Source organism: Alligator sinensis, unplaced genomic scaffold, assembly GCF_000455745.1.
Source record: "Alligator sinensis unplaced genomic scaffold, ASM45574v1 scaffold226_1, whole genome shotgun sequence".
NCBI lineage: Eukaryota > Metazoa > Chordata > Crocodylia > Alligatoridae > Alligator > Alligator sinensis.
This window is the reverse complement of record NW_005842028.1, coordinates 2,053,865-2,076,168: the sequence shown is the minus strand read 5'-3', so window position 1 is coordinate 2,076,168 and position 22,304 is coordinate 2,053,865. Positions and strand designations below refer to the sequence as shown.

At 42.4% G+C, this 22,304-nt stretch overlaps 1 protein-coding gene across 1 annotated transcript in view; it reads left to right on the top strand.

Moving 5' to 3' along the window:
* Window positions 1–22,304, top strand: part of UBQLN1 (ubiquilin 1) — a 34,903-nt gene that overhangs the window by 367 nt on the left and 12,232 nt on the right. Inside the window, exons 2-3 of the mRNA XM_025202503.1 lie at window positions 14,084–14,235; window positions 20,975–21,090. Coding sequence (XP_025058288.1) covers window positions 14,084–14,235; window positions 20,975–21,090 — 268 coding nt within the window. The remainder of the gene's footprint in view (window positions 1–14,083; window positions 14,236–20,974; window positions 21,091–22,304) is intronic.

The following is a 22,304-nucleotide window of genomic DNA, read 5'->3' as shown; positions in this document are numbered from 1 at the left end:
AAAAAAAAAAAAAAAAAAAGGGCTCCAAGGCCAAGGACAGCCTGCTCTGGTCTTGCACCTGTGTTGAAATGCATTCAGGTTTTTCAGCCTAGCTGGAAGCGTTCGTGTTGAAGTCATAGCTCCTTTTTCTGTGGCCTAATGAGCTGTATTCTTCCCATGTGGTACTGCTGCCTGTTTCTCCATAGCATCTGACATAGCAGGCTGTATGTAGCCTTTGGCTTGTGCCTGTGAGTTAGTCTGTAAGGGGCCACCCTGCCCTGCCTGCTGCCTGTGTACATGGCCAGTGTCTACATGCAGAGACTGACATGTGCCAGCTCCCTGGTAGTTAAAGAACAAAGCCACCTTTTAGGACAAGGCTTCCAAAACAAAATGGGGGTTCCAGTAGCAAGATGCAGGGCCAGCCCCCTAGCTAGACTTTCCCTCTTGCTAGCTGTCAGGAAGGGGGAGGATGCTGGGATTTCTTCCAGGGTATCGTCCCTGAACCTTTTTGGGATGCAGTCTCTTATCTCAGCTTTTGGCTTAAACATGTCTGAAATTGTAAAATTAATTGTTTTACTGCTGAGCAGGGGAAACTTATCTCTAGGCTCCACCATGCTACCATGGAGCTGTGGCAGGGTGGGTGTTCTCTGTTAGTTTGTTGCAAGCATGCTTTCTGGCTTTTCTCCCCAGTATAAAACTCAAGCACATCTGCCTTTGCTGCTGCTCACTGCCATTCCAAGAAACAGCAGTGTAAAATGGACATTGTTCTTTGCATTTTCTCGCTGCTCACAGAGACCCGAGTAGTATCCCTGAAAGTGACTGGTTTTATTTCTGCTGTTTTTGTCAAACCTGTGCGGCATCACATCTGATCTGTTTAGAGATGGTTGGGGAATATAGATGCACATTTCACAAAAACTGATGGATGTTCCTCCTTAATCTAAAGCTCCTTACTGGGTAAAAATGACACTATGCAATTAAGTATAAGGTGATGACCTAAAAGCCTTTTAAGAAATAATTTAAAAAATGTCCCTGTGGTCTTGCAGGCACTAGATTAGGGTTTGCTCAAACAACTTTCCAGTTGCAAATGGATACACTGACATTTGTATTTATAACTAACTGGGAAGAGAAATGCACTTAGATGTGACTTTTGCCAATAATAGTTCCAAAGACATTTAAGCTAGACATTTAATTTTGAATTGCATTTCTTAAATATGAAGCTTTAACACAGGTGAAGTGTTTCCTCTGACAGCTGTCTAAAAATTGAAATTGCTAGGCTTTTTTTTTTTTTTTAAAACAGACACATGAGATGCTTTCACAAAGTGATTTACAGAATATTTGTGTGCCCACTTAAAATGCAGATACGATAAGCAAGGTGGTTAAAATAAGCTTACCCTGATGAGGAGACCTTGAGTTAAATCATGGCTCTGTTGAAGTCTATGGGAAAAAAACTCCCACTGATTGTAATGAAGCCAAGAAGACTTCACCTCTGACTTCCAGCCCTCATGCTTCTGATTCCTATACAAAAATGGAGGCAACTTCTAACCCCTACAGGGATTTAAGGCCTGCAGTTCCTATATCTTAGGTATTAGTAGCTATGCCTACACTATGAAACTGACCTATTGTTAACAGTATCAACAATGGTTTCATTTGCATGAGCAGTGAAAATGTCAGTGTACAGACAGAACCAAATAAATTTTGAGCATCAAATCGTCTGTATCTGTTGTGAACAGTGGCTTATTTGACTAATGCAAGCAAGTTATTGGCATTATCCTCTTCCAAAAATGGATAGCAGTCCTGAACTTATTTAGTAGCTTATAGGTATGTTTGGAGTGCCTGTGTAGTCCTATGCAAGTTGAGGTCATACGTGGTACCTCTTTGAACCAGAAAGGGTAAATTTCTTATCTAGCTGCCAGGTGCAGTGTAGGCACTAGTACATAAGCTTGTTCTTTCATAGGTGTTTCTGCATGGTGCTCCATTGTCATGTAGACATACCTAAATAGCTTTTCAAATCACCTTGTAATGAAGGAAATGGTTAGTAATTTGAGGCATTGATTGTCCCTTTAAATAGAGTTCACTGGGTTGTTTGCTTTAGAGTAGAGCAGTTGGAATCCAAGTAAATGCTTTGGCTCCTTAGAGAAGCCTGTACAATGCTGAGTCTGTTTTGTGCTGCTTGATTGATGTGTAAAGTGTTACTGTCACTGTGGTAGAATTTTCAAATAATGTCCAAGTCGGATTGTCATTGTTGACCCTACCTCAGCCCTTAGTTTTGGCTTACATGACTGAGAGACATTTCTAGAGTGCTTCTGTTTCTCAGTGATACTTGGGTGCCATGATGGTCTCTGAAGGGTGCTATTGCAAGGCACCAAAGCAATCTTAGGGCTACTCTGACTTGTAACCTGGGCAGCTTGCCATTGGAAACTTGGGTCATTACAAAGCCAGCATAAAGCCATCTTTCACTTCCCCAGCACATTTAGATCTTGTGTTTGGCTCCGCCTCTAGAATTGGGGCCAGTATCTTTCCAGCACTTAAAACAGGTCTGCTACTGATTATTCAGGTTTGTACAGAACTTTATGGAAGGATTTTTCATGTTGAATGTGGAAAAATATATATACACCTGGTGACTTAAAATCCAAATACTCAACTATGCTGGATGAGTAAATGTCATTTCATTTCTTCTCTCTTGTTTTGGGACCTAGTTCTTTTTGCAATAGAATCAACTCCATGGGATACTCTTAGGAGAGGTCATAAAAATGTGGAGGGGTGGTGAATTCTGTCTGGTGGTGGTGAATGGTCATGTCAGAGGCTTTATTTTTAGGTAATTTGTTCTCCTTTTATTTTTGTTACAGTTGAAATACAGTTGAAACCGAGCAGTTGCTCCAAATTCAGTTCTATACTCTCTATTTTCTGTCACTTTACTTTGGAGGAAAAACTTTAAAGGAGATGGAGCTTGCTGGCACTTGACTGGTGTGCTTCATTGTGTTGCTGCAACATTGTTATTGAGCTCCTATGTTCTGTTAGCTGGTTAGTTCAGCCCAGGTTTGAAGTTGGCAACATTCAGGGTTCCCCATGTAGTTAGTTCACTTTTCCCATCCACCTACACACACAAAAATTGCAAAATTATAGTCTCATGCATTATTTTGTAAACACTGTAATCCTGTAACAAGAAATTCAGCCTACTCTGTCGTCTTACCTCTGAGGCCATCAGAGTCCCCTTATTACAAACAAGTACTTCAAGTAGTCTTAGAAATAGGTTGTTAAGGCCCTCGGTGTTTATAATTCTGGCAGAAAAATGGCTTTCAGTCCTGACATTTCTCATGCTTATCCTAAGCTCATAAATTAATCTCTTTTTTTGGAAAGGTTAGGGAATGCAGCTCAGTTGAAGCGCTTGGGTTTTCATAATTGCATTTCTAATTAATTTTAACCTTGTTGTGGACTTTGTCTGCAAAAGGAAACGTGCTTTGGAGAAGTGGGAAATAATTTGGTTTGGAAAGAAGTATTTGAAAATACTGCTCTGTGCATGCCACCATACTTAAAAATCTGGAATGTTGAATTGCTAGTGTATGTGTACATGTAAACTTGTTCTGGGGCTTTGCTTATTTACTTAAAATTATGCTTGCTTTAAAATGTGCGCGCACACAATCTGTTAACTGGTACTGTGAATGAAACTTCAGTCACAATTTTTAACTGTATTATTTAAGCAAGAGACTTACAATTGTAGTTTAGTCACATTCCCTATATTAAAGTTTGATATTTGAGTATTCACATGAACATGGTATTACCTGTGTTAAAGGGGGTGGTATGTGGCATAGGCACTCTTATGTAATTTCTAACTTTTGCACACTTAATGTAGCAGTTTAAAAAGCTTGTTTTAATATGGGAACAGATTAGTTTCTGTAATCTAATATAAGCCAATCCTGTCTCAGCAGTCTTCCTATAGTCTACAGGTAGCAGAGCAGTACAATGCGAATATACGTCTCATCTGGCAAAAGAGGCTGAAATTCAGTATGCCACTTCTTGTTCTGCTTCCATACTATGATCTTTTTGTTGCATTTTAATGCAGGAAAATTTCAAAACTGGAGTAAGTTTTTATTTATGTTCTTTTATTCCTTAAACAGTGTCTTGAAGCTCATCAAAGACTGCCAACTCATTGTGAACAGTATCATTCTTATTAACTTCCTTCAGCTCTTCCTAATGCTTTTTAACAAACTGATATGGGAATTATGGAGTGAATTTTTCCTCATAAAATTCTGGAAACTGAACTAAAGTTGTTCCTCAACAGTAAGAAGTTGCTGTTTGGTGCAGTAATAATGGCTTTTTACAAAGCAGTGGGGTTTTTTTTTTTCCTTCCTCAAACTTGGCTCAGGTAGAAAGGTGACTTTTTGTGACAGCTTTCCGTAAACAGGAGTTATTTTTACAAGCTTTTCCTGGCAAAGATTGACAGATGTAAGAAAAAAATGTTATAACAACAAGATTCTGGAGTCTCTTGTAACTAAGTATACATTTTTTGAAGGGATAGTTTGGTTTCACAGATAGGATCTCTTTCAAATGATATACATTCCCTGTAGTCAATCACTGTTTATTCTGACTCAGTTTATCCTGAAAATTTGCAAGCCAGCGTGCAAAAGCTACTCTTCTGCTCTACTATGATTTGATGGTTAAAAAGAAAATAATTTATCTCTTAATGTGCTAAGAAGACTGCTCTAAATATTGTTAAAAGGCAACAAGGAAAAACTAATCAGTGAAAAAATGTGTTTTGGAGGAATGTTTGTCATAATGGCATTGGGCATTCAGATATTTGGAGTGTTCTTTTGACATACAGGTGGAGAAATCAGGTGAGATCTTGAACCAAATTCTGAAGCGTTGGAGACTTCTTGGACTGCTTGGTGATGCAAATTAATAACCTCTAAAAATTACCAGTAGAAGGAAATATTACACTTACTACCTGAAACCAAGAAGCCCAATGAAATACAAGACTTTACGAGGATATTTGATTGTTTTGCTCTAAAGCAGTGTTTCCCAACCTTTTTCAGCCCAAGGCACACTTCCATTAATACAGATTTTCCGTGGCACCCCTGTTAAGGCATTCCTCATCCTCATACCTTTTGTAGCTCATTGCCATGGCAAAATTCCATGGCACATCTGTTAATTTCTGACAGCACACTTTTGTGCTGCAGCACATTGGTTGGGAAACACTGCTCTAGAGGTGCACCAATACATTGGTCCGATATTAGATTGGTACCAATATAAAAACAATTGGCTGTAACAGAAATCAGCCTGATGCAGCTGATAATTTGGCCGATAAATGCTCATGCGTGTGTGCAGCCACAGTGCAGTAGTCGGGCAGCAAGGAACAGAGCCCGGAAGCTTGGAGAGCTGCATGCAGCTGGGAAGTTCATTGCGGTGGAAGGGGTGGGGGAAGGGAAGGGGCGTGGGGGGGAACAGATCAATGCCCCCCATGGTGAGGGAGGGGGTAGGGGCAGACACTGCCCAGCTGGGGCGGAGCAGGATGTGGGACGGGAGCTGCAGCATGTCAGGGGGCAGCTCCCACTGCTGGATGCACCCCGGGAGGGTATGGTGGAGGGGGCATGTGCCCCACGGATGGGGGGGCCAGGGCAGGCTGCAGCTGTGGGCTGGAGCCAAGGTTGTGCTGGGCTTTTCTTCGTGGGGGCTGGGCTCAGAGTGTGGGGTATGGAGGAGGCTGCAGCCACCTCAAATTTCGCCGTAGGCCTGCTCCCAGTGCTGACACCAACATGCACCTGGCACAGCCCCGGGTCAGCACCCCACCTCCATCCACATGCGGGGAAGAATGGGGGCTGTGTTGGGTGGGTGGTGGCACTGCACTGCAAGCAAGGCTATGGTGAAATTTGAGAGGGCCTGCAACCTCCTGTGTAGCTCCTTCCCTGAGCCCAGCCCCCACCAAGAAGAGCCCAGTACAGCTCCAGCTCCAACCTACAGCTGCAGCATGCCCACCCTGCCCCATGCAGATCCAGGGGCACACGCCCCCCTGCCCTCCCAGGGTGCAAGCAGTGGTGGGAGCCACCCCTCCCTCCCCCCACAAGCTGTGGCTCCGTCCTGTACTCCGCCTCACTACAGCTGGGCAACGCTTGCCCCTGCCCCCTCCCTCACCACAGGGGGCATTGATTTGCTCCCCCGCTTCTTCCCCGCCTTTCCTTCCACCACAACAGACTTACCAGCTGTACTCAGCTAGTATCAGAAATTGGATTGGTATTGACCAATATGCCTCCTTAAAAATCAGCTATTGGTACTGGCGCCCAAAATCTCTATTGGTGCACCCTTAGTTTGCTCCTTCATGAAGGCTTAATAAAATCTGTTTAAAGGTAACCATGGGTGTGACCGTAAGTTTTTGTTTGTTTGTTTTTAGCTCTAATTGTAGCTTACTTATGTTTTGGGTTCTGCAGCATTTTTTAATTTTTTCCCCCTAATTCAAAGTAGTCTAGACACCATTCCATGAACAACATCTGCCATTTCATGACCAGAAGAATGATAGGACCTTCTGAATGAACATTTCTCACAGTTGTCTGTTTCTAGCAAGGTAATTTAACATCTCTGCTGCCTTTGTAGATAAAGGTACAAAGTGCAGTCCTACCGCTAAAAGTATCTTTTTTTAAGAATCCCACTTATGTCCACCTCTGTTTGCTTGGCATGCGTAGCTTAACACTCTTCCTCAGCAGATTTCAAAGTGCTTTGCAAAAGAGGTGAGCATCATTATCCTCCTCTTACAGATGAATAATCAGGACACAGAAAAGCGAAGTAACTTTAAAAAAAAAAATCTGGCAGCAGGCTGGTATCAGAGGTGGGAATAGACCCCTTGCCCCTTTCCAGTGCTGTTTCCACACCACCTCAAGTAGGAGTATTATTTGTGTGTTTAATTGTCAACCTTATGAACTCAGCCAAGGATCTGAAAGAAAAATTATTTTGAATCCTGCGAGTCTGATTGACTTGCACAGATTTAATGTGTGAAAGTGAATGAAGTACAGAACAATTCTTTTAACTGCATTGACTACCAATTTAATTATGGGAGTAAGAAGTATTACTTATTAGAGATCTGACTTGGAAAGTAAGCAGGGGACAGTTCTGAGTAAAATGATATCACTGTAATATCAGTCTTTGTAATTTAAAGTTTAGCTTTAGGAACATGAATATAAATTGTAACTCTTGTAGCCACCACCAAATCCTGGAATACCTTTCCTTCACCACGGAGATAATTCTGTGCTGAAAGCAACTGCGGAGGGAAATTGGGTGACTTTATCACTTTCTTACTTAGCCAGATAAAAGTGTAAATTGAAAATTTCAAAAGATTGCATCGACACTTGCAGTTGCACTTCAGAGAGCTAATACCCACTGTAAGTTAATATCCTGAGGTTCCTTCGAAAATCATTGCCAGAATTTAGCTCCTTGTGTTAGACCAGGACTGGCTGAAGGTGGAGACAGGTGTTTCTGGATATTGTTGTTCTCCTGGCTTATTCCTTTTTGACAATGTTCTTTGTCTTTAGTCTGGCACATGAATGGGCTGTAATGCTATTGCAGCTGCTGCTTTTCAGTGCTTCTTGTGAGTCAGCAGAAAGCAGTTGGTTCGATCCGTGGGGGTGGTGTGTGTCAACAGGCAGCCTGGGTCCTAACTTTTTTTTTTTAATTTCTGTAGGTAAGATCATTTAAAGTGTTCTCTGTTTCAGCTCCATTAGTCAGCTGGTCAAACATTAATAAGTTAATGGTTAAAGTACAGGTCTACTATGAAAAGTGATAATGTAAAAAGGCTCATCTGCGCCATGCATCGTCAGTCCTTTGCTTCTATCAGTGATAAAATAAAATGTTTTAGAGCAGTGGTCAGTGCTGTTTTCTGGTGATGGGCCAGAATGACCCAGCTTAGGTTGAAGATACGGCTGGCACTAGAACCTGGCTGCCACCACTGCTTTTTTTCTGCTATTGTTCCTCTCTGCTGCCCAGTTGCAGTGTGGCATGAGTAAAGTACCTAGATGCAGTGCAGTATACAGAACCCCCCTCCCCCCTCCAAGGCCCTGCTCCATGGGCCAGATCCAGCAGCTCTGCAGACCAGAGGTTGCTGACCCCTGTTTTAGAGCAAACACATGTAAGAGCTAGATTCCTTTTGCTTTTATGCATTGATAAAATTACAGATTTCCCTCGCTTTATGCCATACATGTGTTCCTGGAAAATGGTACATAACTCAAATTCGTATACGGGGAACCCACTGGTTAAGTTTGCTGATGATACCAAGCTGTGGGGAAATGTGGGCACACCAGAGGATAGGGCAAGGATCCAGGGCGACCTAGATAGACTGGTTCTATGGGCTGATCAGAATCAGATGAGGTTCAACAGGGAAAAATGCCGGGTCCTGCATCTGGGTAGGAAGAACCTTAACCATAATTATAGGATAGGCAGCAGCCCACTGGCTGGCAGGGCATCTGAACAGGATCTGGGGGTCACAGTCGATTAGAAGATGAACATGAGCCAGCAGTGCAAGGAAGTCACCGGCAGGGCAAATAGAACTCTGGCATGCATCAGCCAGTATGTTGCCAGCAGTCAGAGAGGTGCTCCTCCCTCTCTACTTGGTGTTGGTGAGGCTGCGGGTGGAGTACTGTGTCCAGTTCTGGGCACAACACTTCAAGAAGGATGTGGATAAGCTCGAGAGGGTGCAGAGAAGTGCCACCTGCATTATCAGGGGCCTGGACGATAGGCCATATGAGGAGAGACTCCAAGAACTAGGCTTGTTCACACTGAGTAAGAGGAGGCTGAGAGGTGAGTAGATAGCACCTACAAGTATGTTGGGAGAGTACCAAGATCTTGGGGAGCAACTCATCAGGAAGGCACCCCTTGCGGAGATAAGGACCAGTGGACACAAACTAACAGGGAAGATTTAGACTGGACATAAGGAAGAACTTCTTTGTAAGGGTAGCTAAAACCTGGAACACACTCCTGGCAGAGGTGACGTAGTTGCCACCCTTGGAGGTGTTCAGGAGGAGGCTGGATAAGCATGTCATTGAGCTAGTTTGAGCTCATTAACCTCCTGCCTGTGGCAGGGGACAGAACTTCATGATCTTCCAGGTCCCTTCTGATCCATTGATTCTATGATTCTAATGTAATAAATAGGGATATGTTACAAGACCTTGACTGTACTGACCCTCAGACCCTTTTCAACCACTTTTACAAGACAATTTTGGTACTTAACCAACAGCAGACAGTAAACACAAGCACAGGGTGATGGTGAATGTTCCCATAATGGGGATGGCAACTACAGAAACACATGTTGCAGACAACGAGTGAGGAGCACAGATCCACACAGGAGACTATAGTCACTCTCACAATGCACCGCACAAAGCAGCTGACTCTGGGCTTCCCCTACACTGATTGCATAAAAGTGAATTTACCTCGCAAATAATGAATTTTTGGTATAAAAGGGTCATCGTATAAGAGCAAGTTCACACGTGCAGAACCCACATAAAGCGAGGGAAACCTGTATGTTTATTTGGACTTCTAGGCCAGGCAGGTTCAACAGACATAACTGAAGTTTTAACTTGGCTTGGAGAGCCTCTAATTTATGATAATATTTGAAGAAGAGAAAAAAAGAAAGAAAAAAAAAAACGCACCCAAGTGGGTTGGTTGTTTTTTTGTTTTGTTTTGTTTTTTCTTAAGCTGAATTTGCAGCAGCCCTGGTAGTTTAAAAATATTGTATACTGAGCATATCGGATATGAGAGTGATTCAGAAAATGAACATTGCACCCCATAATACCATTCTTGGAATAGAGTTTCAGGATAACACCATGCTCAAGCACCGTATTTAGGAAGAAGTAGTGTATTCATATCTAGCAAATTACAGTAAAATACCAGTGAAGATGAGGTGGTTTGTAGTTTTCATGAGGAACTCATGAAACTGATGTGATGTCAAGTCTAACTCATGAAAACGAACGCTCTTGTCTTCCCCGGGACTGTATGTTGAGTTGTTTGCTATCAGCAAAGCATCTAGGCACTCAAAAAGACAAGGAAGTGAACACATGAGTTAACTCTTTTTAAGAAGACCACTTCCTTTTTCTTACTAAAAACAAGGCCCTGTATTAATTTTCTTTATACCTTCCTGTTTCATTAGGTGGTCTTAAGTCTTGCTTTTCCATTGTGTCCAACAAGTAGTTAGTTTAGCATACACGTTGATTTAAAAAAAGAAAAGAAAATTAATGAGCTTTAGTTACTACAGCATTACAATAAACTGGATTCCATAAGCATATTGGGCATCAAATATTGCAGAAAAATTATGAAAAGTTTATACCTCATCTTGAGTGAAAATCAAGCAAACCTTAGTGCAGAGGTGGGCAAAATGCAGCCAACAGAGCCCATAAAAAAATTCAGAAAATTAATATTTATCTGCCTCTGGCTGCCTGTCATGGGGCCCTCGATGGCTTGTCAAAACTCAGCAAGCGGCCCTCCGCCCAAAATAATTGCCCACCCCTGCCTTAGTGCGTGGATAAAGCTAGAATGTCTTGCATTCAAAAGTTTTTCTAACTTTATCTTTAATTGAACCAACTATGTAGTTAGGATATTGCCCAAAGAAGTCTTTGCTTCCTAGTAGTCTCATGAAAATAATAAAACTGGCTAAAGCATAACTTATACTTAATAAAAAGGAAACGGTCACCCCAACATGTTGAATCAGATAGAAACCCATACCCAACACACTTCTGCTAGCAAGCTTTTTGTGAGTTTCTTCATCATCTGATTCTCCAAGCAATGAGGTATGCAAAATGCCTTAATTTATTGAGAAATTTACTTAGCTCTATAATGGAAAAGTTTTACATTGTCACAACTCTATTTTATCTCTAGTAACACCCTAAATATAAGTGTATCTTTCATTTATATGGTGGTTTATTTCATTCCGGCACTGATAGTGGATGGTGTTTACAGTTATTGTCTGTGGGAGAGAAATAGAGCTGGGTGTTGTCCAAATACTTTTGGAATTAAAACTCAAGATGTCTTGCAGCTTGCCTAAGTTTATGGTACATTCATTACTGTCAGCCAGTTAAATCCATCAATAGTTTGCTGTGTCAAGAGGATGGTGTTTGTAGGAGCCTTGTAGAACTTCAGAGGTAGGAACGCCACAGAATAGATGTGCCTTTGTCTATCACAGTCTTAAGGAAGAATTGAAACTGGCTCAATTTTCTTGCCAGTTACTCCTGCTAAATATCTTGAAGCAGTCCCCTGACTTAAGAGTTTCAGATACTGTTGAGAAGTTTAGAAGGACGAATGCGGGTAATTTCCTTTAGTGCGGTGGACACCAACCAGTGGATCTCAATCCACCAGTAGATCTTGGAGTCGATCTGAGGCTGGGCTGGAGGCCTGAGTGCCCGCGTGCGTGCACGCACATGCCCTAGCCCAGCAGGTCAGTCCGTGGGGGAGGGAAGGGGCAGGGGCTAGATCGAGGCCCCAGCAGTGAGCAGGGTTAAGTTGAGTGGGGCCCCAGCTGGGTGGGACTTACCTGCGCCCCCAAATCATTTTTTCTCAATCTGCCCCCCCCCCCCTCCCCCCCCCCCCCCCCCCCCCCTTCCCTCCCTACAGACTTGCCTGCTGGGCGGGGTGGGGGTTGGGGGGGGTCTGGTGGCCGCATACAGTAGATCTTGGGTTGTTTTTAAATGTCAAAGGTGATCTACTTAACAAGGTTGGAGACCACTGCTCTAGTGTATGACTAAAAGGTCACCATTCATGCAGGCAGCCTTCACCTCTGGCAGATCAGATCCTAGGCTTGAATGTGATTGGAAAGATTTATTATTTTGGCAGAAATTGATATTGGGGACTTTATTACTTTGCTCAGGAATAGAAGATTAGATGTTTGCAGTTGTTTACAAAATCATATATATTGAAAATTATTTTCTGGCATACCCAGTATATAAATATATGGGTATGTTCCTTTTTTTTTCCAGAAGTCTATGATAGGCTGAGAATTCATTAGTTGGAGGAGCTGGTATTCTTTGATTACCTTTAGTAACTAGAAGTATTGGTGCAAATGTGTTTTGTTTGGTGTTTCTTTTCCTTCCTATTTAAACAATGGGATGCTGTATCTGATTTGTACTTATCCATTAATTCTGGAATCCAGTATCGGTGACCTTTGAAGTGAGCTGATGGCTTCTTTCTGCAATTGGTGCTAGCTCTTTAGTGTTGACACAGTTCTGAGTAGCTTTATTACCTGGGTTTGAAAGAGACCCATGGTTTAGGTATGTCACCATAGGGCAGGGGTGGAGAATTATTTCGGCTTGCGAGGGCCACACATAAAATCTTTCAGAAGATGTAATTTTAACAAATTGTATTTTTAAAAAAATTAAAAATCAAACATCTACTATAACATTATTTTTAAAATCAAATTAAAATATTTTTGTCCTCATTTATGTCTTTTTGAGTAGTGTATTTAGAGGGGATTGTATAATAGCTCAAATAAATATTATGAAGGGGGAATTGTGGGGGCTAGGTTCCAGGAGCCAGCCAGGGGAGTGGGGAAGGGAGTGCGTACAGTAGAGCTCACCCAGGAGATACAGTGCAGGCACTCTTCCTCCTTCCCTTCCTTCCCATCTGGCCTGTGGCTGCCCCTGCAGTGCTCTGCATTGGGCCAAGCCCTGCCCATTCCCACCTGAGACAAACTGCACCATGCTTCCGCCTGCACCTGCCCCGTGCCCACCAACAGCATTTCCCCAGCCAGCGCGCCCAGCTTCCCAGTGAGGCTGCTCCTGCTCTGCAGCCTCCTTGTTACTCTCCCCCTGCCTCCAGCGGCTCTTCTCCTGCTCTGGTCCTGCTGCTCGGGACAGCAGGTAGCATGGGGCACCACATGCCCAGCTGGGGGTGAAAGGGAGGGGAGGCAGGAGGAGCTGCAGTCAGATGGCTCCTGCCCCATAATGCAGGACTCCAGCTCCTGCTCCTGGCTGCCTTCCACCTATTCTGCCCACCCAGTGCAATGAGCAGCCATCTGTTGGGCAGCTGAGTGGGTGGAAGGCAGCCCTGCTGGGAAGCTGGGTGCACTAGCCAGGGCAGCATGGTCGGTGGGTGCAGGCAGGAGCAAGGCGCCGGTTGCCATGGGTGTGGGAGCAGTCGGGGCTTGGTCCCGTGTGGACTGCTGTGGAGGCAGCCCCAGGCCAGATGCAATCTATTAGCAGGCTGGATCTAGCCTTCAGGCTGTATTTTACCCACCCCTGCTTTTGGGCTTTGGTGACATAGCTTGTTAGTGACTGATAGCATTTCTTGTCACTAATGTAGCCTTCTACTTTTACAGCCACATGAGAACCACAGGTATAGCTGTTTGTGTGTAATGGGCAGGGGGGAGGAGGGGGCCGGCGAGGACATGCTATTTTTGCAGCCAAGTATGTTTATGGCACTGGGTACTACTATGTGCCCATTGCCTTTTTGTGCTCACTTCTTTGTCTGCCAGTGTAAGCAGGTGCATTGCTAATAGCAAATCTGACTTGGTCGAGGCTTAAGTCTACAGATGGTTGTTAGATTACAGTTTCAATGACAAGTATTTAAAGTTTCACTAAAAGATGAAGCTTCACTAGTTATTTCTGATTTATGATACTAAACAGGAACATATAAATGGTCATCTCTGTGGTGTGTATATGTGATCTGAAAATGGCATCAAAGTCAACTAAGTAATCTTAATTTTTAAGTTTTATTTTTTTCTAGTTTTGACTCCCTCTGTTAAGAGATTAATTTGGAAAGTTTAAGCTATTGTACCTAAATGTAAAAACCTGAGAGAGAGAACCAGAATTTCTCTACTTCATTCTTTGACATGAATATTTTCACTGTATATGCAGTTTGTGCAAGGCCAGTATGAAAATGTAATTGCTCTAACACAGTACATTAAGTGTACTGCTTTTTTGATCAATGGTTGAATTGTTTTGGAGTACAAATTAGGATTCCCTGATTTCATAATTGCCTTCAAAAACAAAGCTGAGGCAACATTTTATATTGCATAAAGCAACATATATCCAGTAAATGTGAACAGAAGAATAGCTGTACCTCTCCTAAAACGTGTTTTAAGCAGAATAGCTTGGTATATATAAATCAGTGTATTATGTTAACTCTTTCTTTTTGTTTCATCTAGTTTAAGGAAGAAATCTCTAAGCGTTTCAAGTCCCACACTGACCAACTTGTGTTGATATTTGCTGGGAAAATATTAAAAGACCAAGATACTCTAACCCAGCATGGGATTCATGATGGACTTACTGTTCACCTTGTTATCAAAACACAAAACAGGTAACCTGACTGCTGAACTGTCTTCTATTTCACTGTAAAAAGCAAGATATATGTTGTGGTAATATGATCTCTAACAGTCTTTGTTCTGGAGAACTAGATGTGATGATAGAATAGTTTTCTCACTCCTGGGTCCTGGTTGTCAGCCATACACAGGCAGAAATTCCCTAGACCTTTTAAAATTCTTGTCCCTAAATTCAGCAATAGAGACTAGCTTTCTCTCTTGGAACTCAGGTGCCACCTTCTGAACTTTAACCATGTCAGCTTTAAAAAAAGAAAAAAGATCAGCTCCTTGACCTTCCTGCCATGGTTGTTTCCACATTTCTCATTTGTTGCCCATAGCATTCTTAAGTATGTATTCTCATTCCTTGTAAGAGTGAACAAAAGCTTATTCAGCACCTCAGGCCAAGCCCAATCAGCAGTATCTGCTTTCGTCTTTGAGCAAGCCGTCAAATGCAGAGCAGAAATTACAATATGGCTTCTTTCGTGGGCTTAATATGCAGTTGAGGGCAGCTCCATGGCAGTTGGTGAGTCTGCATGTAAAAATAGTGTTCTAAGAGGCCTTCTTCCCTCCAGCTATTTCTGATGTCTCTGCATATTGCATAAAGCCTGTTCAAAGACTTCCACTGCTAGGTCAGTGATATCAGCCTGGAATGAGGCTGGAGTACTTAATAGACGCCAACTTTTTTTTGGCAGGTGTGCCATAAAGTAAGCCTCACCACCTCTCCCAGTGCCATTCCAGTCCCCTTCCCTGTCCTGATCTTTTGCTTTTCTCTTGCCTTTCTGCCCTATCTTCTGCGCCTGTTGCTCTGCTCTTTATTCCCTGGCCTATCTGTTCCCATTATCTCTGCTCCCTGTTAGATCCTCTGCCTGCCATGGGAAGTGGTCCACTTGGGACATGCATGACTCAGGTTGGCCACTCTCTTGGGGTAAACCACGAAAACAAAAGTGTAAGTTGGCCAAGAGAGTTGAGCAAAAACCCAACTTTGGCTATTGTGGCCTTCTGTTATAACCAGTTGTTTACCTCCTCTGTCTTTTTACTATGTCAACTTTTTCATGTGGAAAAATAAAAAAGACAATCAAAATGATCAGGAGTATGGCATAGTTACCATTTCAGGGGAGATGTTTTTTTAAAAGTTGGAGTCTTCCAATTTGGAAAGGAGAGGGCAGGATAGATTTGATTTAAATTGTGATTTAAATTGCAGTTTAAGTCACCGGTCAGGAAGCCTTGGTTTAATCATTGTATTGTTGTTTGGTGTAAACTTAATACATATTATTCACAACTTGGAGATGGATGTAGGTTTCATTTTTAAAAGGTGCATGCTATACATTTTAAAGCACTAATTGATTTTGATTATTTTTTCAGCTTAATTTTGCAGCTACATCAGAGAACTGAATTATGATTTAGTTATTTTATTTACCAAAGCTAATTGAAGCAACTGCTTGTCAAGTCATTGGGAGGTGAACTATCTCCAGTTCACTAGATTAATCATGGATATTTGGGGGATATTTTTGCCACGCTGTATTAGGAGAACAACAACAACAATCACCAAAAACAACAGACATTTGAATTGTTTCATGTAACTAAAACAACAAGATTATGTATTTCGGATATTTTTCTTCAACAAACATGTATAATTATTTTAACAAAACAAGCATATGTATTTTTGAATTTTTAACTATTTTAGTTACAAATGTGAAATGTGTTTTTAACAAAAAAATAAATGGATTATTTCAGCCAAGTCAACATGAGAAACTTAAAATACTGGGTTATACAGCAGACTCAATCTTCACCTTCCTCTTCCTGTTTATTCATAGACTGGACAAGTAAGACAAGCTCAGTTCACAGAGATGCTTAATGGGATCTTTTAGACTGAGCACTAAGTCCCATTGGGTAGAATGATTTTCTTTTGATCTTTACAACTCTATAGAGCAGCCTCTGGGAACCCCATAAGATTGGGCCCCTAATATAGTTCCTGGCCTGTTGTGACCTATTTTATAAAACTTTTCTAAAAGGGTTACATTAATATATTGTCTCAAATAGTATATAATTAGAAGTTATAATTCCTATTCTATGATATCTTTTTTAGCTTTAACACATCTTAAATTAAAATTATCTTTATATAGGTTTATTTTTTTTAAAGCATCTTAAACTAAATACGATTAAATAAAAAAAATCTGATTTAAATTTTTTTTTTAATTTAAAAAAATAGTTGATTTTTATCTACCCTGGGAGTGGGAGGAAGAAATAATAGAATTGTGGGGCGCCCCCAGACGAGTGCAGTATGTGGTACTGCAAACATGTTTGCAGTGTCACGTACTACAAAGTCCGGTGTTCTCCGTGCTGCAAGGGTGTGCTGCTCGAGTGTGCTCTACTCCGTCTCTTTTTTCTGGATATCCAGGTGTCCAAAAAAAAAATTGAGGAAAAACAAAACGGAGCAGCACATATTCAGGCAGCATGCACTGCTGAAAAGCAGAGCTGGGCCACCCGGAGCCGCACAGCTGCTGCCAGCCAGGCTCTGCCCACCAGATCACCATGGCTGCATCCCCAGGAGGACCCCAGGTAAAGCTGCTCGGGCTAGCACAGTGCTGGCTCCAGCCTCCCCTACCACTCCTGGGTTAATTTTCCACATGTCAAAGTGCACGTGGCATGGCCATTCCCCAGGACAAGTAGCTGAGGTGCAAGGTGTACCACTGCTACTTGTCCCCAGGAAACCAAACATCCACGCACATCTGAGCATGCCCATGAAGCATGTGGGCAGAGTGAATAGAGAACTGTTACTCAGAGTCCCTGAGTACTTGGGGGCACTCCCTGAAATTAGCAGAAGACAGGTTTAAAACCAACAAAAAGTATTTTTTCACACAGCATGTGGTTAATTTGTGGAACTCAGTGCCACGGGAGGTTGTAGAGGTAGATGAAATGGCTACATTCAGAAAGGAACTAGACAAATTCATGGATGATCTATTAATAGTTATTAAACTGAACAGTCAGAAATGTATTGGGTAGGATATCTAAACCAATGATGGTGAACACAAAGGAGGGTATTGACCAGGAGATGGATTGCTCTCTAGAAATACCTTGTTCATATGCTCTTCCTCTACAACCTCCACTACTGCCACTGTTGGATTCCATTAGTCTGACCCAGTATGGCACTCAACTTCTTCTGTTGTGGTCAGATGTAGAAAAGGTGCTTATTTAAGAATAGGTTCATATGTTTTTGTTGGGCCATCTTTTACACTTTTTTTGAAGCAGCTGATTTTGTGTTCACCCAGTTTGGTTGCTGTGGCCAAACGTACATCTCCCAAGCTTTAAAAATTGTTCTTTATAGTAGCCTTAATGCCTTTTTTAAATAATCAACATACCAGGAGCAAATTTTTCCTGGGGAAAAGACACATTACAGAAATGTGTACCACATGTAAGTTACCTTCTAAAAAGACTCCAAGACCACGTAAATCTCAATTAAAAAAGATGTCATTAGAGAGATAAATAGGTCCCTCTTGATCTGTATTTCCCTGGCCCCAAATGTCTGAGCCTTCTGTATTAGAAAGTACTTCTGATGCCATAGGAGTACAAAACTCAACCTCTTGAAAAAACTTCAGGCCAGCTATTCTTGGATGGTGTTTAAGGTTGACTCCAAGAAATACGGTACTTAGGAAAAGATACTAATTTCTGGCATCTTCCTCCATGGCTACCAGCTTCACATGCATAATAGCACCAGTGGTCCTTTTGAGTTTTATGGGGAATACCCCATGCAAACATGACTTCATCAGTATCCCAGTTCAGTACTAAGGCTGCTTTTAAGTATTGCAGAGAGGTGACCTTGCAGCCCCTTCACATTGATCCTTGTCCTCTTCTGATTAGGTAGCAGTCATCAGCTTTCACTCTAGACTGTTCCAAGACCTTCCAGGCTCTGACGACAGGAATTGCCAGTAGGTTCAAGATTCCAGTTTAGACGGTTCAAGATAAATCTGTCATCTTGATTGTTTCTAGCCTTGTGTCCTGAATGTTTTGCTTATATCTGTGAATGATGGTCTCTGAGATCCTGGCACCACATTATGGTTATATAAATCAGTCTTTCAGCCTCCAGTCTGTTTACCAGAGTCTGTATCAGGGATTTGAATAATTTAATATCCTTTTTATGTCCAGTTTCCTGGAAGTGGCAGCTAACTGAAAGCTCATGTGTAGAGTCTGTTCTTAAAGATTAAGACTTGAAACAAATGGGACTGATTCAGAAGGGAAAAGCTGTTCTTGTGTATTTCACCTGCAAATCAGAATTCTCAAACATAAAACCTGACTGACAAAATATATGATGTTGGTTACCTGAGATTCTGTTAAAATGCACAGAAAATATTATCTATGACAGTAGAAAGGAGTTCAAATCTACCATGTGATCTTGGAAGGTCAGTTTGTGATTTGAAAATCTGTCCGTGTGTCTAAGTGTTGAAGAATAAGGCTTTGAGACCAATGGTAATGGCATTTGCATTGCAGAGATCTTACAGGCTTCTAAAAAGAATCTCCTCTTTCCATGGTTATGATGCTCAAGAAGATGGCACTTGTTCAGAGGTCTGCATATCATGTTACGCTTTTAGGTGTGAATACCCCAGCTCCCAAACAGAAGTATTATAAACCAGTACCTCAGCAGCAACTGCATTGTTTCAATATAGGTAGAACGAACTAGGAGATACCTATTTTTTTGGACTTAAATCTTTGGTTTCAGTCTTCTCCAAGTCTAATTCCCCATCTGTAGCTACCTATTATCAGTAAAAAGTATTAATACTTGGCCTGTTAATAAGAAGGGTTTTCATAAAGTGCCTTATGGTAATGATGGTTTACCTCAAATCTTAAAAGTCCATTATTTCCAGTACTTAGTTGACTAGTTTATTTGTGGGAGATACCAAGAAGTATCAGATTTCATTAGCAGATTCTGTATCTTTGCTTGTTTAAAACTTAGAATTGGATCAAAGATACCATTCTGAGTGAGTAAGATTTTTCAAGCAGCAAGTGTCATCTCAAATCACGCTATGAAATGTGGATTTATAGATGAAATTATTTAGTAGTGTGGCATAAAATAATCACAGTGGACCCTAAAATCCCAGTTGGAAGCAGTTATTCCCTCTGGCCCACTGGGAGACCAGAGGCACCCTGCAATTAAGAATGAACTTCAAAGAGCACGTGCATTCAATTTGGAGTAGATAGGCTATCATGGATGTGGAATTGTTCACTCTGCAAATTTGGTTATTCCAGGAATAGCTTCACTTGGGAGTTCTAGGTCCTGTCAAACTCCCTTGTATTCCAGAATTAACTTGTTTAGGTTTGTGTACTCTGTTTCCAAGGGCTATTAATTCTGAATAGATGATAGGGCTCAGTACATGCTGCTATGCCTATGGCTTGAAAACTGTTTTATATTTGCTGTAGACCAGGGATGTCAAACTCATCTGGCCCCATAGGCAGGATGAGTGGGTGGTATAGGACCAGTCCATGGACTGGATCAGGCCCATGACATGCCCCCACCCCACCCCACACGCTGAATCTAGGCCATGTGCTGCCTAAACTGGCCAAACTGGGCTCTGCATGCAGCACAGGTCCCAGAATGGGCAGTACAGACAACACAGATGGGCTGGAGTAAGTAAATGCTGTGCAGGACCTGCATTCTGGGTCAGCTGGAACAGGCACTGTGTGCTGCATGCATCACAAGCCCTGCATGTGGAGCCAGTCCAGCATGCGCCATGTGGGTCACATGTGATACCCAGCAGCATCACCAGGGGGTGAATGAGGGGGCTTTGTAGTCTGAAACTTTGACACTCCTGCTGTAGACCATTTACAGCTGAATCAATACACTTTGACCAAACTAAGTTTATCACAGTGTCCCAGCTAGAAAGAGTTGGGTAGGAGGCTTTTACTCAGGACTCTCAGAAAACTAACTTAGTTTGTTCCTGCAGGGGGACAACATAGGAAAGGAGCTGAATTGTTAAGTTCTGTGAGAAGAGCTGGAGTTTTGTCAGGGAAAATGGCCAACAGAGTAGTGCTTCAGTGACTGGCTAGAATCGTCCTCATGGTGTTAGTGGGAGCCAGATCCTTTTGGTGGTATTTGGGAATACAATAAGAAAGTCAATTCAGGGCTTGTCTACGTGGGAAATTACTGTAGAATAAACCATGATGTAAATTTCTGGTGTGCTAATTAATCAACTATGTGGACACTTAGGAGTAAGTAGCAGGAAGCTTTCTCTGCTCTCACTGTCTTGGAGATTCTAGATTAATTCTGTGCGAGTTCGTTATTCATTTCGACAAGGGCACCTTCGTGCCACGTTCTAAAATAGGGGAGGCCAACCTGTGGCACATATGCCACAAGTGCCATGAGCAGTTTCTGTGTGGCACATGGCAGATTAGAGAGGGGATAGGCAGCACAGCATAGCAGATCAGGCAAGAGAAAGGGATTGGGATGGCACTTGGAGGGCTGGGGCCTAATTTATGGCGTACCTGGCAGAAATGGTGGTCTGCCACTGATCTAAAGAAATATTAGGGTAAATTACTTGGGATCCAAAAGTAAATAATGGTATCAAACAAAGGAGAAGTCTTTCACCCTTAATTTGATGTAATATGTCTTGAGAATATTGTTAATATACATTCTGGTCATTTCTGAAAACGACACCAAGTTATCTGGAGATCAACAAAGCAGTTTAAAAAAAAAAAAAAAAAAAAGGTTTTGCAGTGAACTAGTTTATAGTTTTAACTTGGTTTCAGATCACAAGATCATCCAGCTCAGCAGACAAGCAGCACTGGGAGTACTGCTACCACATCTGCATCGAGTAGTAGTACCTCAACACCAGCCTCAGCAAACAGCAACCCTTATGGTCTGGGTAAGATTCTTTATTGGTTAACTTGCTCAGGTGTCATTGTTGGGTGTCTACTTAATGTAGTGGTCAGCAACCTTTTTGGGCTGCGGGCCAGGATGACACAGCTGTGGTCAAAGGTAGATAGACATTAGGATATATCTGCTGCTACTTCTGTTATTGATGGCAGAGAGAGGCAGTAGCAGGGGAAAAGCTCCTGAAGCCAGCACTGCTTCTGTAGCAGCGCAGGGAGTGTATTCACTGCTGAATCCCCCCCTGCTGCTGAACGCCACCAAAGGCCTATGGCCACGGGCTGAATCAGATGGCCCTGGATCTGGCCTGTAGGCTGTAGATGTCCAATTCCCATTTTAATGGATAGAGTCCACATCTTAATATTTTGTTTTTTAAAAAAACAAGTTTTTCTCTTGCTTATCACTGTATCCCATGCGTTACAATAAGGTTTTATATTGAGCTTGGTACATCCTTGAAGTCTTTGTGTGGAAATTTTGCATAGAAGAATTCTGCTTTTGCTTCTTCTGGGAGTAGTGTCAGGAGTAGCAAGCTGCAACTACCATTTTGTCCCAGCAGTACTGAGAATTGTAAAGCTTCCTTTGATCTGTTTGTACTCCAGAGAGTATCTGAATTAGTCAAAGGAGAAGAGGGTATTATGCACATATTCTAAACAACAATAATAAAACTGCTGCTCAACCACCAAGCATGCTTTTCTGACCAAAGCATCACTGGGCCATATCTGTCTTAGTTTCTTTTCCAGATGGCACACATGTAGGGATGTACCTAAAAGTGTTGAGAGATGGTTTTTGGCAGCCCACTTGTGGGGCACAAAGCTGATTTTGGGGGCACTTCTTGGCAGTCCTGCCCCTGGATGAGGGGCTGGCTGCCATCTTGCTTGTAGGCTGCCTTCATGCCACCCCTCCGCTTGGCACTGATTGGTGGAGAGGCCCCAAAGTGGAGGAGGGGCAAGGAGGTGGCTGCCTTCTTGCCTGCTGGCTGCCCCTTGTGCCATCCTGCCTCATAGCACTGTTTGGCGGAGGAACCCTGGCCAGGGAGATGGGACAAGGGGGCAGCTGCCCTTCATGCCACCCCACTAGCCTTCACCATTGCCTTTTAGCAGCGAGGACTGCCAGCTCCCACTGGGGAGCCAGCATTTTATTTCTATTACATTTTTGTTGTGGATGTCGCAGGCAATTCCAAATTTTACGTTTTCTGCGAACCGCGTATTA